The sequence below is a fragment of the Rhinopithecus bieti genome, unplaced genomic scaffold, assembly GCF_001698545.2.
Source record: "Rhinopithecus bieti isolate Rb0 unplaced genomic scaffold, ASM169854v2 scaffold_28090, whole genome shotgun sequence".
Classification (NCBI taxonomy): domain Eukaryota; kingdom Metazoa; phylum Chordata; class Mammalia; order Primates; family Cercopithecidae; genus Rhinopithecus; species Rhinopithecus bieti.
Window position 1 is genome coordinate 77,585 of NW_016812870.1, and position 20,651 is coordinate 98,235.

At 36.5% G+C, this 20,651-nt stretch overlaps 1 protein-coding gene across 1 annotated transcript in view; it reads left to right on the forward strand.

The window, feature by feature from the left end:
- Positions 1-20,651, forward strand: part of THSD7A (thrombospondin type 1 domain containing 7A) — a 131,525-nt gene that overhangs the window by 72,059 nt on the left and 38,815 nt on the right. The window contains 7 exon segments of the mRNA XM_017847066.1: positions 1,875-2,028; positions 6,714-6,858; positions 8,187-8,302; positions 12,105-12,222; positions 12,469-12,614; positions 13,048-13,222; positions 17,422-17,595. Coding sequence (XP_017702555.1) covers positions 1,875-2,028; positions 6,714-6,858; positions 8,187-8,302; positions 12,105-12,222; positions 12,469-12,614; positions 13,048-13,222; positions 17,422-17,595 — 1,028 coding nt within the window.

Consider the following 20,651-nt stretch of genomic DNA (forward strand, 5'->3'; position numbering starts at 1 on the left):
ATAGGCTTCTGTTTCTGGGGAGGCATGAGGAGACTTACAATCATGGCATAAGGGTGAAGGGGAAGAAAGCACATCTTCACTTGGTGGCAAGAGAGAAAAAGCAAAGGAGGAGGTGCTGCATACTTTTAAACCATCATATCTCATGAGAACTCACTATCATGAGAACAGCAAGGGGACCATCCACCCCCATGATCCAGTGACCTCCCACCAGGCCCCTCCCACAACACTGAGAATTCCAATTCAACGTGAGATTTGCGTGGGGACACAGAGCCAAATCATATCAAAAGAAATCTTTGAAAATAAAGATTTATGTACATAACTGCCTAATAGAGTGTTGGATATCTGTTCTTAACTCTAGATCAATAGGTAATTCTACAAGTTGATCCTTGCATATAGTGACAGTACCTACCCAAATGTAATCTATTCTTAGGAGCAAATCCAACTTTTGAGCACTGAAATGCCCTGTCTGCAACATGTCTCTAAGCTGCTGTCAACAGAACATTTTAAAAATGATATTGAAGGTAGAAATTTTTCCTGGGAAACTCAAATTCTCCCAAAATATTCATAATTTATTTTTTTCAACAATGAAATCATATCAATATCTAATTTGCATATTTTGTGATTGCTTTTATGTATGTATCCAGTATACAAAAAAAAAAATGCATAGGTATTTGCATATTTTTTCAGGCTACAGGCCCATTAAGACATGACCAACAACACAGCTTTCCAGTATTTGACTGTATCCCACAGGGAAAGGACATTCCTCTTAAGTTCAGCAACACTGCATAGCAAGGTGACTCTGTAGAGTAGATTTGTGAATGTTCCTGCTGATTGTAAATCCCTGAGAAAAGCTGGGATTCCAGGTATCACTGGCAATATAATTCAACTGATATTTTAATACATGACACTAGGTTTGGGAGACTTGAGAGTTCAAGTCTTCCTTTTCAACTCCTGAAATGCAGTTCTCTTCCTGAATCCATTAAGTTGGCTGACCTTTTCCAAGTTATACATGAGAGAGAAAGGTTTTCTCTCCTGCTATAATATTTAAGTGCCCAGAGAGATTATTTACTATGGTAAAAGTGAAGTCTGATACTAGCCATGTTAATCAGATTCCCAAAAGATGAATAAGGAGCCCTTCATGACTGCTTACAGGAGAATAAAATGGAACACAAACTAACAATTTTTTTAGGTCAAGTAGTAGGAAAATCCAAATAACCACATTTAGAGAACCTATGCTATACCTATTATAATTGTCTTTTCACTTCTCACTTTCTTTTAAGATTCACAGCAGAAGGGAGGCTAAAATTACCTTTAAAAATGACAAAATGATTTGATAAATGCCTCTAGTTGTTTTCACAAATACTCAATGAAATCTCCCACTTAGAGATTTCAGTGTGCCTGGTCTTGCATCACATATAAATCAACTAACTCTACCTTCTCTATGAAATCCATCATTTTCTTGAGACGAATAAATGCATTATATGCCAAATTGTAAGCCCTCTATGAAGCTCTTTGGACACTTCCTCATTAGTTTCTGCCTCATATGTATATAAATGACCCTCTTCTTTCAGAGGAAGCTTTCATAACATGCAGAGTTTACATACACACAATGGCTCTTATATTCAGACTCATGAATGCGAAACACATTTTTGAATCATGCAGAAGCACTACAGATATTTAGGAGAGGCAAAGATCCTTTTAAGTCTTCATTTCTGGAGAATTTCATTAGATAACAAAGCTTCCTACTTCCCACCTCCATAACGATGTCTTAAGGAGAACCATCTGTCCTGTGGGTTGGTCATTCTAATTGTCCTGTTTTCTTTACTTCTGGAAGGTATGTATATTTTCTAGAATATATTTATGTTCTTTTCTAGATGCATGCAGAATACAGCAGATGGCCCTTCTGAACATGTAGAGGATTACCTCTGTGACCCGGAAGAGATGCCCCTGGGCTCTAGAGTGTGCAAATTACCATGCCCTGAGGACTGTGTGATATCTGAATGGGGTCCATGGACCCGATGTGTTTTGGTAAGATGATTAACCTTTTTGTTAATGTAGAGTTTATTTAATTCTTTGCCACTGAAGCTTTAAAGACAGTATTTTAAAAATATAATAACTTCAATGTAAAATTTGTTTGTTTGCCATATTTACCAAAGCAAGGTGTGTTTTCTCGGCCACATCATTTTATGACTGTGCTATTTAAAGTTTGTAACGTTTCCTCTCACACTAGAACAGCTCCACCTCTTGCAAGCTTTACTCAACCCATCATCCTAACCCAGCACAAAAGGCCTTCAGTTTGCCTTATAAATACACAGCATGTTAAAAACTGCAGTGGTGATAATGATTCCCTCCAGGTAAAAGGGAAAATGAATGAAGTAAAGGTACTTTAATGGTGTCAAGTTATTGTCATCCATTGCTTTTTGCCCAATACCTTTTATTTAAATGGTAGGAATAATCTCTCACACAGTGGGAATACAGCAGCAGGGGTATTAACACTAAAAAGCAAAAGATACTGGGTAAGAAACTAAGTAGAAGAAGAAAGCTGTGCACCAATGAATCTCTCTTTACACACTGACTCTGTGTCTCTTTGGGCCTGGAAAGCCAGCTGAGAGTTTCAAATCACACAAAGCTCCTGCGTTTCAACAGCCAGTAGGGGCTCATCCACGAGGCTCTGGGAAGAGAGTCGTTTGAAACAGAACTGGCTGCTTATGTAGGATGTTTGGCTTACCCATGGGCACCTTTGTAAAACTGTACATTTCAAAAACAGCATCAAAAGTATGGGAAAAATAACATATGGAATTATTTTGTTGAAATATGATATAAAACCATTTCAAAGAAGACTTTATGGTGCATATTTTCCAAGGAGAAATTGATATTCCATTTCAGTGTTAAAGATACTGATTAGCAGACAACTGATATAGCAGGAATAAAACAAAGATGGCAGTTGACTGGAATGCAAGTTAAACTGTAATAATCAACTGTTTCACAAGGATATACAATTGATTTTCTGTCCTAATTTCATAGCATCAGATTTGAAGTTACATCAAATAATTGGGCTACATGCTACACTGTCTGTGTTTATAATAGTGAGATTTTTTTGTCAGATATTTTATTACAAAAATTTTCCATTTTTATAAAATAGGAAATATTGAAGCCAGGCCCCTTCTTAAACTTATTAATAGGGATTTTAATAAAAGGAACCACTAAACTGGAACTTTGTCCAGTAGGTTTCTATGTTAAATGATCAAGGATAGCCATCTTAGAAGAATTATTGAGGTTCTATTATTTATAAAAGAGAGTTTGTAAAGCACATTTTGTGTTTCTGAGAGTTTGCCAATAGGAATGTTTGGATAAGAATAAAATTCAGTGAGGTGAATAAACTGTGATTCCTGGGCTTTTTATTTCTTTAAAGAAAAACGTTAGAAAAATTAAATTTAACAGTTTAATTGAGCAAAGAACCATTCAAGAATTGGGCAGCCTCCCAAACCAGAACAGGTTCAGAGAGGCTCCAGTACTGGCACATGGTTGGAAAAGATTGTTGGGCAGAAGCAGATAAGTGACATACAGAAAATGATATACAGAAGCGAGGTTCAGCAACAGCTAGATTGGTTACACTTTGACGTTTGTGATAAACAGAATGAGTAACTAAGGCAAAAGTCCCAATCAATCGAAGTTTAATAAGCCAGCTTTAGGACACATCTGGGAAAAAGCAAGGAGGCTTTCTGAAGAGGTGTTCAAGAGGTTTTATGTTTATCCATTCGCTTAAATGGCGGGGGAGTCACGTAGGAAGAGAGGCAGGTAGGCATTAAGGCAAATAGTTATATTCCTGTGAGACTAGTTAGTGCCCCATAATCTACATTTTACATAAGGTAAGGTGAATGTTTGAAGAGAAAAAGGTAATAGAGGAAGAATCAATTATGCAGACATGCTGGGTAGATGGAAGAATGACTGATCTCCTCTTGTTTTTGTTCTGAACCTTGGGAAAATACATTTGTGATTGATAGTATCAGTGTGGAATCAGACTTGAGTTTTAAGAGTTAGACTTAGACTGTAGACCTAAAGTTACAATTGGTATGTCCTTGTTTGTGGGAGGCCATGAAAGAATTTACCTGTGAATCATCTATGGGAGCAGTCATTCATGATGCCTGAGGCCGTTTACCTTTCTGTGGGAATCTGGCACAATGCTAGCAATAGCTATTCAAGTGGAAGAGAATGTTGCAAGACGGCCTCCAGGCTTACCCTTCCCTTTTGCATAGGGTGTATGAGATCCTGAGATTTTTTAAAAACCTTCCTTTGCATTTGTCATATTTGAACATGATTTGAACAATCGGCCACATTTGAAACTCAGTGATTGCACAAGAGTAGGTAACCATCTGTTTACACATCCAAATAGGGTACAGTTCACTATGTGCGAAGAAACCTTTAGGATGAACTTGAATGTAAGCGGACAGCTTACATTCAAGCTAAATTTTATTTGACATATTTTACCTTTAACTCACCTTGTTTCTTCCCTCAGGCCTTCATTAAACAGATACCGATTAAGCTTTTACTGTCTATCAGTAACTGTGTTAGATAGGGAAAATATATTGCTATCTAAAACATAAGTCTTCTCCTAGTGCACTGTAGAAAGGAACAAGACCTTTATATAATACACATTATGTCAAGACAGATAGTGTTATTCCAGTGGTGTGACCAAAGTGCAATGGAAGCAGGGGAGAAGGAAGCAATTATTTTAGGCCTTAAAAAGTCCATGGAGGCTTGTTCCTGGTTTCTTACCATTCTTAGAAACCAACTGTTTTCAGAGGACTGTACCAGTAGATGAATGGCAAGCCAATCTTTTTAGATGTTGTCAACTGAAGAATGACAAGGTTCATAAATTTGGAAAGGAGGGCTTTATATCTCATAAGGGGTTGCAGCCTGCAGGGTGGCCATCCTGACAGGTTGGGAATCATAGCTGCCAGCCAGAAGCTGGAAATAGACACTTCTAGGGAATGGCAAAGGGAACAGTAATTTGTGTTGAGCAGGGTGGCCAAATATACATATTTAATAAGCTATATGAGGAGTCATGAATATTTATTTAAAAAGTATGCATGTGCAGTTGACCTTTATGCCCCCTCATGTGTCCCATGTACCAAAAATAGTGGTATTAGCATGATCCAAGGGTAGGAATAGGGTTTTCAGTGCTCTAATGTCAAAAGGTGAAACAGAGGTCACAGAAACCCTTACTGTACATCCTCCATGGACTGCCCAGAACCACTCCTTAATCAGTGGTTTCTTTTTAGGAAGAAATGCTGGTTGGCTGTTCCGTTGCAACCATAAAAGGGAGAGGCAGTGTCAGGCTCTAACCACCCAAGGGGTTCTTCCTGCCTGCTGCACGAATAAAGACCAGGGTATTGCAGTAAAGAAAGAGTTTAATAGACATAAGGCCAACCATGCCACATGGAAGATGGAGTTAGTACTCAAATCAATCTCATCTAAGGCTCCTAGGTAGGGGTTTTTCAAAGGCAGTTTGGGGGAAAGGGGTGGGGCTGCCAGGTAATGGGTGCTTGCTGCTGATTGATTGGGGCAGAGATGAAATCACAGGGAGTCAAAGCTGTCCTCCTGCGGGCTGAATTCTTCTGGGTGGGGCCACAGGAACTAGGTTGGTGGTTCAGGTAGAGCCCTGGGTGTTAGACATGCAAAAAAACAGAAAAGATATCTCAAAAAGCCAATCTACTGTAGTGGTGACATCTGCAGGAGTAGCTAGCAATCATTTGTGTCTACACCTTAGCAGAATTCAGGTTCCTCTCCTCTCCCAGCCTGATGGCCTTTCATTAGCTTTACAAAGGCACTTGAGTTTGGGGAAAAGCCTGTTATTTAAACTATAAACTAAATGTTTCTTGAAGTTAGCTCAGCCCAAAAACCCAGGAATAACTAAGAGAAAAGCGAGATGAGGTTGGGTTAGATCAGATCTCTTTTACTGCCATAATTTTCTTGCTGGTATAATTTTTGCAAAGGCAGTTTCAAGACAATTGGTTGATCAGGTATAGAGTGTTTCCAAAGGGCTTGTTTCTGTATAACCCTTAGGGAAGAAAGCCTAAAGGCCGAGAACTCAGTTTTCAAGGTTTCTCTGTGGTCCCTATGGCCAAGAGGGGGTCCATTTGGTCAGTTGCAGGTCTTAGAACTTTATTTTTTTGTCTCAATTCTAAATTAAGGATTAAAATTAGAATTCAGAATTAGAATTGTTTATATGCATATATACATGTACATCAGGAAAAGGAAAGTCACTAACACCAAGTCATTTCAAGTTATTCTTAAAATGTCTTTTAAGGCCCAAAAGACTATACATAATCCACAAACATATAATTATATATATAATAATACACATATAACTTTATATGTATATATATATATATATATATATAAAATAGCTTTCTATAATAACGTGACCACCATATGTGTGTGTGTGTGTGTGTGTGTGTGTGTGTATAGGTGTGAGGTGATATGTGTATTAGCATTGGACACATGGCATCTTATAGCTAGATGGTACATCAAAATCTCATTCAACAGCTTCATTTTATACATTGAACAACTGAGGCATAATGAGGTTGACTGACTTTTCTGAGTTAGCCAGTGGTCCAAATGTTCTAACTCCTGCTCCAGTGCTGTCTCTAATATACCAGTTGTGTAGCTGAGTATTCACTTTTCTGAGAATTTGTACTGTTCTTTTTAAGCCTTGCAATCAAAGCAGTTTCCGGCAAAGGTCAGCTGATCCCATCAGACAACCAGCTGATGAAGGAAGATCTTGCCCTAATGCTGTTGAGAAAGAACCCTGTAACCTGAACAAAAACTGCTACCACTATGATTATAATGTAACAGGTACATGGATCGTCATCTGATCACAGAGTTAAGTCCAAATCTTGTGTCTGTCAGCTCTGAAGTGTTCCTGTCAGTATAGTTCATCTCTCTCTGTGTGCCTTTTGGACAAGCTGCTTACTTTCCCAGAAATAATTACATATTAAATGACAGAAATACTTATCTGGGTTTTTTTTAGTAAACACCAAGATAGAGGAAATAAAAATGTCGCACAGACATTAGCCCTTAAAGTAGGTTGTGAATATGCTAAGTGTTTCTGCATAAGACAACCTCTCACTTTGGGAAGGTGAATCTAAAATATTTTTGGCACAAGTATATTTATTCAAAAATGTCTTTCTTTTTTAGAAGATGCTTAATTGCTAAAGCATACTGGGGCAACAATTCGTGAGGTGTGGGCAGTTTATAAACATGATTAGTCAGCAGTCTCAAACCTGCCAAAGATTATAAATCAATGCTATAAAAGGTGCAGGTAAAAATAGATGAGTATTTTCAGAAAAACCGGTTTATTATAAGTTGCATTTTCCCCTAAAACTCATTTAATACTATCAAGGTGCATACGCTAGGAAAGAAAATCTTTTATTTGTTTATATGAATTGGGACAACACCAAAGCTTACTTTGGAATTTTTTCCAAGTAATTTTCACTCTGAAACAAACTCAAGAAACTGTACAGTGACACATAACAGGTCAGATTGGCTTTCTGTTTCTTGTGGTTTTTCTCTTTAGTTTCCTTTGATGATACAAAAAAAATCAAAGTTATCTGGGACATGCTATGTTACCCAGGGAAAAGAGATGAAAGAGGTATTTTGCAAAAGACATAAAATAAGAGAATTAAATAAATATGGCTGAAGTGATTTTATCACTTTAATAAATGTATGCATTTTCATGCATTCTAAATATGGATAAGAAGTAAAATACATTTTATTTGAACATAACTACACAGTTAAAGTACCATCTGTCACAATTACAATTATTTTGCTAAAAGTAATGCTAAGATTTTAAATTATATTTTTATAGGGAAAAAAAGTTTTTAAGTGACATTGATCTGTAGGCCAAAGCCATTTTTACAGTGTCACCAAACGGCTAGCTATCAAGATTTTCAGGTAGACATGTGCCTTTAAGAATAATCCCTGTAGCTATGTGCAACCCCAGCAATTCCATTTGACTCCTGATATGTTCAAAGCTGGGATCCATATGCTCTGCATGGGGGATGATTGATTATGGGGCTTAGGAAGCAGTTGTGAATTAAATATGGGATTCAGGTCATCAGAGTTTCATTTGAAATCTGTTTCATACTTAGCCTTCTGTTCTGATGGGCTTCCCTTTTTTTCAGACTGGAGTACATGTCAGCTGAGTGAGAAGGCAGTTTGTGGAAATGGAATAAAAACAAGGATGTTGGATTGTGTTCGAAGTGATGGCAAGTCAGTTGACCTGAAATATTGTGAAGAGGTAGGTGGATGCTGTGTTGTATCTTCGCGAGTAAATTCTTCCCTAATAATTTCAGTTTCATGCTGAGCCAAGTGACCCGTGCTCCATGCAGCTCATTGCCAGCAGATGTTTTTCTGCACTATCACAGGCTAAGTGTGTTCTTGAAAAGATACAATGTCCAACACTACTGATTCCTACATATAATTTCCTGTATTTTCTTCTCCTTGGAGCCCAAAGGTATGCTAATTAGCCTATTCTGAAAGAAATGCTTGGGGAACAGTAAGTAAGGTGAATAAAAGCAGTAAATTTTAATCAGACTACTTATCTTTTGTAATTTGATATGAATTTTGTGTAGTGCCTGGGACACCTGCCAAGGTCCATCATTTATTCTCTTTGTTGCTAAACACTGATCACATGTGGTTTCATAGCAGATTTTGATTAATATCTGGGATCTAATACCCAGCTGTGACCATCTAAGTACCCAGGTCTGATTAAGAGACAGCCTCCAATTCAAACAAAGAAATGAAGCCAGCCATTACTATCTTCTAGGCACAGAGAATTGTAACTGATAATTATCTAACTGATGAAAGTAATGTCATCATACCTAGATGTGAGCCTCTGAAATGTGAGGAAACATAGTCATTGGCCTTTCTTCATTTTTATGAAGCTACACTTTATGTTGTAATAATTTTATCTAATTTCCATACCCAAAACATGACAAATGTTGACTCTCCATGCATCTGAGGTCCACTGGGTCAAATACTAACCAAGATAAGCAGGAGCCTCAATAGATCTGGAATAGACTAGAAGGGGGTCGTAACCTCATTAGAGTTTAACATACACAGTCACCATGTCTTCTGTCTACACATCCTGCGGTTATTATACCCACAGTAAATTGTTCCAATACCTAGGGGAGAACTCTAAACAGAAATACTTTAATTCATTTGATATATTTATCACACGGACCTAACTTAACCTTCTTATGTCTCTGTTCATGAAAGCAGAGCACCCACATGTGTTGAAAACACAAATTTGTTTTGTTAATAAATGCCTCCTGCTATAACCTTCTAACATAACTTACTGTATTAATTATTTAAATTTGAATAATTGGAAATTTCACACTTGAATCATTTTAGTTTTGTAACCAATAACATTGAAGCAATATAACCATTATAAGAATAATGTCAGTATTGAGCTGGGTGGGGTGGCTCACGCCTCTAATCCCAGAACTTTGGGAGGCTGAGTCGGGCGGATCACCTGAGGTCAGGAGTTCAAGACCAGCCCGACCAACATGGAGAAACCCCATCTCTACTGAAAATACAAAATTAGCTGGGTGTGGTGGCACATGCCTGTAATCCCAGCTACTCGGTAGGCTAAGGCAGGAGAATCGCTTGAACCCAGAAGGCAGAGGGTGCCGTGAGCCAAGATCGCACCATTGCACACCAGCCTGGGCAACAAGAGCAAAACTCCATCTCCAAAAAAATAAAAAGAGCATCAGTATTAATGAAGATAATAATCATATACTGACTGGAGAGCTTTCTGTGATCTACTTCTAGTTGATTAATATGTCTTTTTGTTTGCAAACATAAATGCACTCCTTGGTCAGTATGAAATATAAAATAAATGAGAGCTTTGCAAAAGCTGAAACCTAAGCATATGTGACCAATTTTAAATGATTTCATATGATTAAAGGACAAAGCTGTAAACTGGATTCTTGATTTCTTACATCAAATATGAGTAAAAACCTGGGAAATAACTAATTTTAATTATATGGGAGTCTAGATAAGTTTAAGCTTAAATGCAAATATTATAATATTTGAATGTTGCATGGCAATTAGGGACTCCTAGTTTTAACATTCTAGCAAACACTGTCTTCAAGGACTTACAATTTGACTGTGCAACCCTGCATTCAGTGCCACAGCAGTAGGTAACACTTGCTGCTTCCCTAACAGCCACAAAGAAAGATGGCATTATTATCCAACAAAGACAAAGATTAGAGTTAAACCTAATAAGCACTTATGTAGTATTTTTATCTTTAGTGTTTTTCAGACATTTTCTCATTGGATACCAAGTAATCAGTTTCTTCTTTCCTATTAGATTTTGAATAGGTTTCTTTTAATTTATTTAGACAGATGTTTAGGTAAATGAGAGAGAGAATTAAAAGAGATATATGATCAATGTAAGGAAAAAATTAGTACAGGATTAAAATGTGTAAGTGGTGGATATGTAAGTCAGTAATAATTGAATCCTGTGATTCAAACTTTCCCCATGAAACTATTATTTACTTTAAATGTAACACATTATTACACATTATCATATCACCTCAAGATTCCTATCTCCAACCTCCCATGACTTTTAAGAGGCTTTATGAGGCTTCAGTTGAGTGATGTGGTAAAAGTTTTCATACCAAATACTCAGCTCTGTTAGGTGTTACTGGTGTAGAATATAATGGGAGCGCCTGCAGAGAGATGTATTACACAAAGCTATGATCTGATCCTCTCTCAGTGGATAACTTAGAGCTAAGAGCTATACTTGAAACACAACATAATGTTTCAAAACAAATTTTGCCATTATTTGCTGTATAAATTAGAAAACATTAACTTCTCTTTTCATGCAGAAATAAAAAAGATCTTGGAAATTCTAAGAATTACTAGTTTTAAAAATTTATATTCTCCTAACAAGCTCTTACATTTTCCTATTTCTTTGTCTTTTTTTTTTTTTTTTTTTTTTTTTTTTTTTTTTTTTTTTTTTTTTTTGGAGACAGTCTTGCTCTGTTACCCAGCCTGGAGTGCAATGGCACTATCTCAGCTCACTGCAGCCTCCACATCCTAGGTTCAAGCAAGTCTCCTGCCTCAGCCTCCCAAGTAGCTGGGACTACAGTCATGCACCACCAATCCCAGCAAATTTTTATGTTTTTTTTTTGGTAGAGGTGAGGTTTCACCATGTTGGCCAGCATGCTCTGAGGTGATCCGCCCACCTCAGTCTCCCAAAGTGCTGGGATGACAGGCGTGAGCCACCGCATCCAGCCGACATTTTCCTATTTCAATGCTACTTTGTACCATAGACATTTTAAATATTGGAATATACAGTAGAAGAATTTGAAACATCATCTTATATTTTTAAGGCAGAATATTTAAATAAGTAATGGAACCCAAATGCCAATAAAATGGCACAACATTATTATCTGATGAGAAGGTTTGACACCAAAGTAACTGAATTATACCACAGTTGAGTTTTAGAAGTGAAAATCTTTGTTTTAAAAAATGCACATAAAATATTAATAATCACAAAACACTTTGGCGACCCATATTTCTTTTTTTAAAAGATAGCTGATATATTATTTCAATACATGATATCATTAGTTTTGACTATCAATTTATGTTTAGAACCTTTTCCTTTTGCTTTTAGTTTAAGATATGTAAAATAATATCACTAAGATACAGTTGTAGATCAAAATATTGATGATATTATTAGTTTTTACCTAATGAAAAGTATTTTTGCTTATATTTATTTGCTCCTCATTTTGGGAAATTCAATCAATTTGGAGGTTAAATCTACTTTTTTTCATTGCTTATTGAAAACAAACAATATGTAAGTATAGATTACATGGGCCCCTTCTTTCATCTCGTACCCCTAACTTCCACTCGCCTAGGTCAAACCACTTTATACTTTTAATAGTTTGGATGTTTGTCCTCCAGGTACCATTTTATTCTGTTATGTGGCTTGCTTTTTCTCCCTCCCCCTCTTCTCTCTTCTCACCTCGTTCTCTGGCTTCTTCCCCCAATTGACAATATAACATCCTGATCTACCTCTGTTCTTCCAGCTTGGCCTGGAGAAGAACTGGCAGATGAACACATCCTGCATGGTGGAATGCCCTGTGAACTGTCAGCTTTCTGATTGGTCTCCTTGGTCAGAATGCTCTCAAACATGTGGCCTCACAGGTTTGTTTGTACCATAACTCATATTAGGCTAACGGTCAAGGAATATGAAACAAAAAATCCCTCTTGCTTCAACCCATATCAGATAATCTTCAGAAAGGTTGGATTGGTTTTCTTTCCAAAACATCTAAGCCTTACTTGTTCCTGGATCGCCTCAGGAGATACCACTGTGATGCCTTCTCCCAATGACATATATGCTTGCAAAACCATAACATATATTAAAGTTGCATCACTTTGTATCTCTTAAAGGAAAAATGATCCGAAGACGAACAGTGACACAGCCCTTTCAAGGTGATGGAAGACCATGCCCTTCCCTGATGGACCAGTCCAAACCCTGCCCAGTGAAGCCTTGTTATCAGTGGCAATATGGCCAGTGGTCTCCATGCCAAGTGCAGGTATCAAATCTCAAGAAGTTGTAAGGAATTGTGTACTCTATCTGCAGACTTTATCTGCAGAAAAACAGACAAAATAATGTGTTAGAAATATTTTCAGAGCTCACAGATGACAAGCTTCCTAAAATTTTTATGTGCCTTGCCATTTTATAACCATTTAATTAGTTTTGATAACTCCCTGCCCTGTATTTTTTTAAATCATTTGGAGACTGATTCATTTTAATGAAAATTTATTTTCCTGTCTTTAGCTAGAAAACAACTAAATTGTTCAATGTATGCTTTATTGCTAGTGCCCTATAGGGCTTCTTCCTTAGGGTTTCAAATGCTTCTCTAAATGTTCATAAATCAAAGTCAGTGGTGCAGAGATAACTAAGTGATGAGCTCTCGAATGAAGTATTTCTCTTTTTCTAATTAGTTATTTCTTCCGCCATTCCAGGAGGCCCAGTGTGGAGAAGGGACCAGAACAAGGAACGTTTCTTGTGTAGTAAGTGATGGGTCAGCAGATGATTTCAGCAAAGTGGTGGATGAGGAATTCTGTGCTAACATTGAACTCATTATAGATGGTAATAAAAACATGGTTCTGGAGGAAACCTGCACCGAGCCTTGCCCAGGTAACCATGGCAAAAGAGAATTCATATTCTGATTATTTTTTCCTAGGACAAGGGCCATGAAGGGGTTGCATATAAAATATAAGTTACAGGATGTCAACAGTCTTCTTATTCAGTAATATCTATGCCAACAGCTCAACACTATGCCTGTGGGGAACAGGGCGCTGTCTCATTACTGCCAGGTAGGGGTGAAGTCCAGGTCTCCCATGTGGCCTCTCTCAACACCCTCTGGAGTTTTAACATCTGCAAGAGATGGTAATTAAGGCCTTAAGCCCATGCTCCACAGAAAAGGTATGAAATAAAAGTTGAGAAAATAAGGATAAAACATAACCTATTAGGGATTTCCAGAAGAGAATAGGGAAAGAGAGGCCAATGTTTAAACACATAATGGCTAAAAACAGATTAAGTCCTCATAATAACAGCTTACTCTGGGTCCAGGGTGGAATGAACAACAAACTCATACCTAGATAAATGTAGTTAAAACATAAAATATAGAAAAGTAAGTAGTAAAGTCTTCAGTAAGGAAAAAACAGATTATCTACAACTGGAAGACAAAATAGCAGCATGGAGGAAACTGTTGAAAGATATTTTTCAGATTCAATGTTAGACACAATGGGTGCCTGCAGTAAACGTAGAAAGAAAATTTTGTATTTCAAATAGTATGGAAAAAATGGCAGACAGTGATAAGCTAATATTTATGAATTTGGGCTTGATGCAGAGAATTGTAGAGGAAATTTAATGCCAAAATATGCCAGAAAACCCATCCTTAAAAAACATATAGATGGGGCAACAATTTATTAGTGGACTGGAAATGAACAGATAGAAAATGAATTACCTGTATTTTATCCCCAGGTGGAAAATTTGTATTCTCCCAATTTGCTTACAATTATCATTTAAAAATTGTATCTCTTTTACAATATTTTGTTTTGAATCTGACCTCAAAATGTTAAAATTAAGGATTTGGCAAAATAATGGGGCATAAAATACATTTTCTATATAAAATGATGTGATTTAAGAAAATTGTAAAAGTAGATAACATATATTAACAAAACTTTGTAAATGGGATTGAGTCCTTAAAACCTGGAAAAACTGACATGTTTTAGCTATTTATTCACTCATCGAGTTACTTATTCCTTTGTAAAAAAAAAAAAAAAAAAAAATCGTTTGAGATGATAAAAATGATAGGGTATAGTTTAAGATGAACTGAATGAAATTAAACAGTAAGTAAAATAACCCTGATCGGGGTTATTTTGAGGACAAACCCCCTAGACTCTGAGAATATCCAACTATTGTATTGATCTTTGCACACATGGATATTTTCATCTACTTCAGGTCAAGAACTGAACTATTTTTAAAAACCAAAAATCTGAATAGCAGCTGTTTCTCAATAAGTGTAAAGGTTCAGCTATGCAAGGTGAGTAAGTTCTAGAGATCCGTTGTAAGACATAGTGCCTGTAGTTAACAATACTGTATTGTATACCTAAAAATGTGTTAAGTGGGTAGATCTCATGTTACATGGTCTTATCACAATAAAAAAAAAAAGAATAAAATAAAACTTAAAGTAACAGAAAATCTGACTTTCTAAAGCCGGGCAAAGTGTTGCTGTTCAGACATTCCTACACCTGCCAACAACCTTTTGCTGATCCAGCAATTCCCCTCTTTCATTTCCTGCTGCTGAAACTAGTCTGATACCATTTAAGATCTCACACACAATTCAATTTAATATAATCATTTCACTTCACTGTAGACCCAGCCTGAGGCTATCGCAGCAGGTGACAGCTCCAGGCAGGGTCAAGGACATTCACACCATTGAGCAGAACGCGCATCCTTGTCAGACAGTGGTGCATGCCTTACTATGGATACTCCCCATGTGATTTCATTATATATTTCCTGCAGCACACTCGCTCACTCATTTGACTGTTAATTACAGGTCAGGTCCTGGACTTGAGGCGGGAGATACAGTGAAGACCAACAGACCCTGTCCTTGTACAGCTTACTTTCTAATGGAAGGGAACAATTGCTAATCTAATAGTGACGTAAATAAACATAAGATTATAATCTGTGGTAAATGATGTGAAGGAAAATTACAGGATCCCATGATAACATAGAACGGAGCAAACACATTGTTTTAATTAAAGTAATTGCAAATCTAGGAGGCTGCTCTTCTAAATTACAATCTATTCATTTCAGTTCCTCTCTTGCTAGTTTTCTCTAATGATGGGTTTTGAAAGCTAGCAATATGTGAACTAATAAGCTTTAAAGAGTAGAACACTGAATTAGGAAATACATTTCATGTGTTTAATTGTCATATCTTTGGCAGGCATAGGGTAATTTTATTGTTGTTACAATGGTTTACATGGTCAAAATAGAAAAGTATGTTTAGAACAAGGGAGTATCTCACTCTCATTTGCTGTTACTACATCTTTAAAGCCTGACATGCATTACTTAGGGGTGATAATTACATAACTCACAAACTATCATTAAAAGATTTATTACATTTTGTTGCAAAATAAATGATGCTAAATGTGGATTGCCACAAAGATGAAGCCTGTTGGTAAAAGGTATGTTTCTTTTCCATGTAATTTTCAATCACCGAGGTGAAATTTTATTACATTCATATTGACAGGAATTTTTTGAACTTTAGCAGTTTTCCTACATAATTAAAAACTGAGTAACCACAAAGTGGCATTTCCTAGGAAATAAAAGTGTTTCTAAAACTTTTTCAGACTACTTAGAAATTCTTTCTAGTTTCTTTTCTTTTGCATTTCCAAAATTTACTAGAACTTTCTGTACTTCAGGAGTACCAATTACATTCTTTAATAAAGGCCTACAAAAATCACTCCATTTTACTATTATGTATATGTTAGTCAATAATTCATGTCTTACCAGGACTTCTTAGGCATGACACAAGAAGTTTTTCCATTAATCAGATCTCCAGGCAACTTTATGCTAATACCAGTCACCTTCAGCATAATATAAGGCAATATGAATTATTCATATGACCTGGCTAGAATAAATAAGTGATAAGAAACCTTTGTGAATTTGTGTCTATCATAATTGACTGTGTACTCTGAAGAGTATCACTAAGCAGTCACTCTGAAGAATGGATGGGTTAATGGAAAGGGTGTATTTCATAAAATCTTTTCTGTTCTTAAAATGGCTAAAGATTTTGAAAGCATGGATGCACTATGGCCCAGCAGTTTCACTCCGAGGTACATACCCAACAGAAATGCATATATAAGTTCATCAGAAGACTTGTACTGAAATGTTTGTAATAACATGATAGGAAAAATGTACAACTCCCCACATGCCCATCAATAGTAGAATGGATATCTAAATTGTGATATATTCACATGATGGAAAGTAGTAAGAATGAAGAAATTAGAACTTCATAAATGTATGATGGATCTCACAAACATAAATGAGAGAAAGGAGCCAGACACAAAAAAAAATACATATGGTATGATTTCATATATTACACAAGGGAGGGTTTTGAGATCCTGGGAATGTTTTGTTCTTTGATTTGGGTGTTGATCACATGGTTAGATAATCAGATTGTCAAAATTCAGCTATCTGTGCATCTGTGATATGTGATCATTTTACATGTTTGTTGTCCTTCAGTAAAGTATTTTAAAGAGAAGTTGATTGAAGATGTAGATCAGAGGAAATAGTGAGCATTATTTCCAGTACTGCAACTGCTCAATTGCCTCTCTCACCTCCACTATTCTGGGAAGAAATAAGAATGAAACATAAAACCAGCTTTGTGAGCCTTGGACTTCAAACTTTTTGAAAATTGTGAATACCTAGAAGACAAAGTCTGTTTATATTTAGGCTCTCTTTGAGTGCACCTCCTGTGTAATAAACCACTTTACTATGATAATGACAAGAGTGGTGGTAGGTTTTGATCAAATATTTTTTGTATCCTCAGAAGAGATGAATTATAGTGGATGAGCTCCTGTCAGCCACAGTTTACCTTTGATAGCAACACATAGACCAGTAATAGCCATACAGAAAATAACAATACATATACAAAGTTATACAATTACAAATTTACAAATATTAAATGCCTATTTAAATCTTATAAATATTATGTATGGCTGGGATACCTAAAAACATTGCCCACTGGGGTTGGAATTAAAATGATTATCGGGCTGGCTTTTCTCTGTGGATATGGGTGTAAATTACAAACCTGTGTTTTACAGGTGACTGTTATTTGAAGGACTGGTCTTCCTGGAGCCTGTGTCAGCTGACCTGTGTGAATGGTGAGGATCTAGGCTTTGGTGGAATACAGGTCCGATCCAGAGCAGTGATTATACAAGAACTAGAGAATCAGCATCTGTGCCCAGAGCAGATGTTAGAAACAAAATCATGTGATGGTGAGTGCTACCATTCATATACTCTATCTTAAGCAAAGCATAAGATTTTTAAAAAGTCTGTTAAAAATAAATTTGGCTTGCAGTGAGCTGAGATCCGGCCACTGCACTCCAGCCCGTGCAACAGAGCAAGACTCCATCTCAAAAAAACAAAAAATAAAAATAAATAAATAAATAAATAAATAAATAAATAAATAAATTTGACCAGGTGCAGTGGCTCATGCCTATAATCCCAACACTTTGGGAGACCAAGGCAGGCGGATCACCAGAGGCCAGGAATTGTGAGACCAGCCTGGCCAACGTGGCCAAACCCCAACTCTACCAAAAAAAAAAAAAAATTAGCAAGGCATGGTGTCAGGCTCCTGTAATCCCAGCTACTCAGGAGGCTGAGGCAGGAGAATCACTTGATCCCAGGACGCAGAGGCTGCAGTGAGCCAAGATTGTGCCATTGCACCCCAGCAAGGGCAACAAGAGCGAAATTCCGCCTCAAAAATAAATAATTTAAAAATTTACTAAGATGTCACTTAAGGCTGAGGACTAAAGTAAGGGGAAGATTCTGAATTCTAAAGATTGGGAAGATGGAAAATCCTGCCACCGTTCATAAATAAGATGTGAGTTTTACAAAAACGTTTCCCAGTTTTATGAGCTCAAGAAGGCTGAGATAATTAGGAGCACATTATTTTTACACTTATAACAATTATAGTCAGGTAGGAGTCTAACAATATCTTCAATTTATTTAAATCAAATGACAGAATTAAATTAAAATGACAAGTTCACAGTAAGGTGAGAGATTTTACTATGTTTTTTCAAATGGATAAATCAAATTATTGGTAAAAATTGAGTTTACTCTAAATATTACTTAGAACATATATAAACATCTATGTTTATATGACTGTGTGAATGTATGCACACATAGAATCATTCACTCAGTGTAAGCAATACATGACATCTTCAAGAATCACAGCATTAAACGTCATAGTTTGGGAAACAACATGCTAAGACTCAAGGAAAACAAAAGAAATGCTCTCTGGTAGAGTGTGTGAGGCTCAACAAACAACTCTTAATTCTGCTTATGTTCTGAAATAAGTAATATGACATAGCAGCAAGCAGGAGACAAAATATCACCTTTCTTACCGAAAAGTTGGACACAAAAGCTTAAAGTGTTGGAAAAGAATACTTGCAGTAAAAACCAAATGGGCTAGATGACTTAGCCCAAGAATTAGATAGAATTACCTGCTCTGTCAATTTATTCTTCCTAAATTTATCAACTAGGTAAAACATTCCATATGCTAGGACAGGATAAGTAAAGAATAAAGAAAGGTCCAAAGTTACAATGAATAAAATAATTCCCAAGGCAAGAAAGAAAAGTATTCACTCCCAATGACAAGGAAATAAAATTAGGAATCAATAAAACAATGACAAATCTCCACACGCACACTTTAGAAGGGTAAAAACCATACTTCTAAAGCATCATATAGCAAATGTTATATGGGATGCAGCAAAGAAGTACCCAGAGGAGACCCTGAAGCTTTGAACGCTTCTATAGATGGGAGAAAAGTTAAAAATGAACTAAGCATTCAACTGAGTAAATTTTAAGAAAAGTAAAAGGAAATGGAATGCAAGCAACATGGATGAGTATAAATTCAATGAGATTGAAAATAAATAATCAACAAAACCAATCGATTGTTTTTAGAGCAAACTGACAAAATAGACCAGTTCATGGTAAAATCAGCGAAGAAGAATAAAAAGCAAAGTCATCATTACTATAAATAGAATAAAGTTTGGAAAATAGAATATGATTCTGTGAATAGTTTTTTCTAACAAAAGAAAAAATGTTAATGAAGATAATTTACAAGGTTATTATATTTTATCAAGAGTAACGAAAAACCTACACCATAGATTATGTAACTATTTTCAAACCTGTGAAATACATACTCACACATGCACACAAACTAAAACTTAAATGGCTTTAATTATGAGTTTTCTCAAAATTTAAAGAAATGGACAACTACTTGTTGAGATTTGATCAGTCTGGTGGGAAAAATATTAGTTACGATAGCCACAAAACCCTTTTGGAAGGCCTGAGGGTTTTCACATGACTTGGGTAATAGACCTGGCAGAAGACGGTCTGGTCCCATTAACTTTAGTTAAATAGAGTAGAGTAGTAAACAACCGGATGTGAGGAAGTTACCTAGTTAGCTTGTTTACCCATATGGTCTCAACCTTTGATGTGTGCTTTTTACTCCAGACGTCCACAATGACAATTACCCTCTAATGGCGTTGACTCAAGCTTTTGTTAATTAATAAATGTGAGCCTCCCTCCTAATCAGGGCTGGCCACAGTGACAAACCTCTCTTGGTGTGTAGATGGTCAGACACTCAGCAGGACTGGCAAAAGATAATATCCGTGTGTCAGTGTACATTTTATTCATCCATCGCTGGGGTCAGGGTCTGCAGGCAGACCCCCACAGCTAATGCCCTCTTGTGAGGAGCAATACCTCAACTCCTATTTATGTGAAATCTTTTTTTGATAAGAACATGTTCTTTTTTTTATTTGAATATTTTTTTAATTATACTTTAAGTTCTCCGGTACATGTGCAGACCATGCAGATTTGTTACATAGGTATACACATGCCATGGTGATTTGCTGCACCCATCAATCCATCATCTACTTTAGGTATTTATCCTAATGCTATCGCTCCCCTAACCCCTACCCCTCAACAGGCCCCAGTGTGTGATGTTTCCCTCCCTGTGTCCATGTGTTCTGATTGTTCAACTCCCAATTATGAATGAGAACATTCAGTGTTTAGTTCTCTGTTTCTGTGTTAGTTTGCTGAGAATGATAGTTTCTGGGTTCATCCATGTCCCTGCAAAGTACATGAACTCATCCTTTTTTATGGCTGCATAGTGTTCCATGGTGTATATGTGCCACATTTTCTTCATCCGGTCTATCATTGATGAGCATTTGGGTTGGTTCCAAGTCTTTGCTACTATGAACAGTGCTGCAATAAATATAAGTGTGCATGTGTCTTTATAACAGAATGATTTATAATCCTCGGA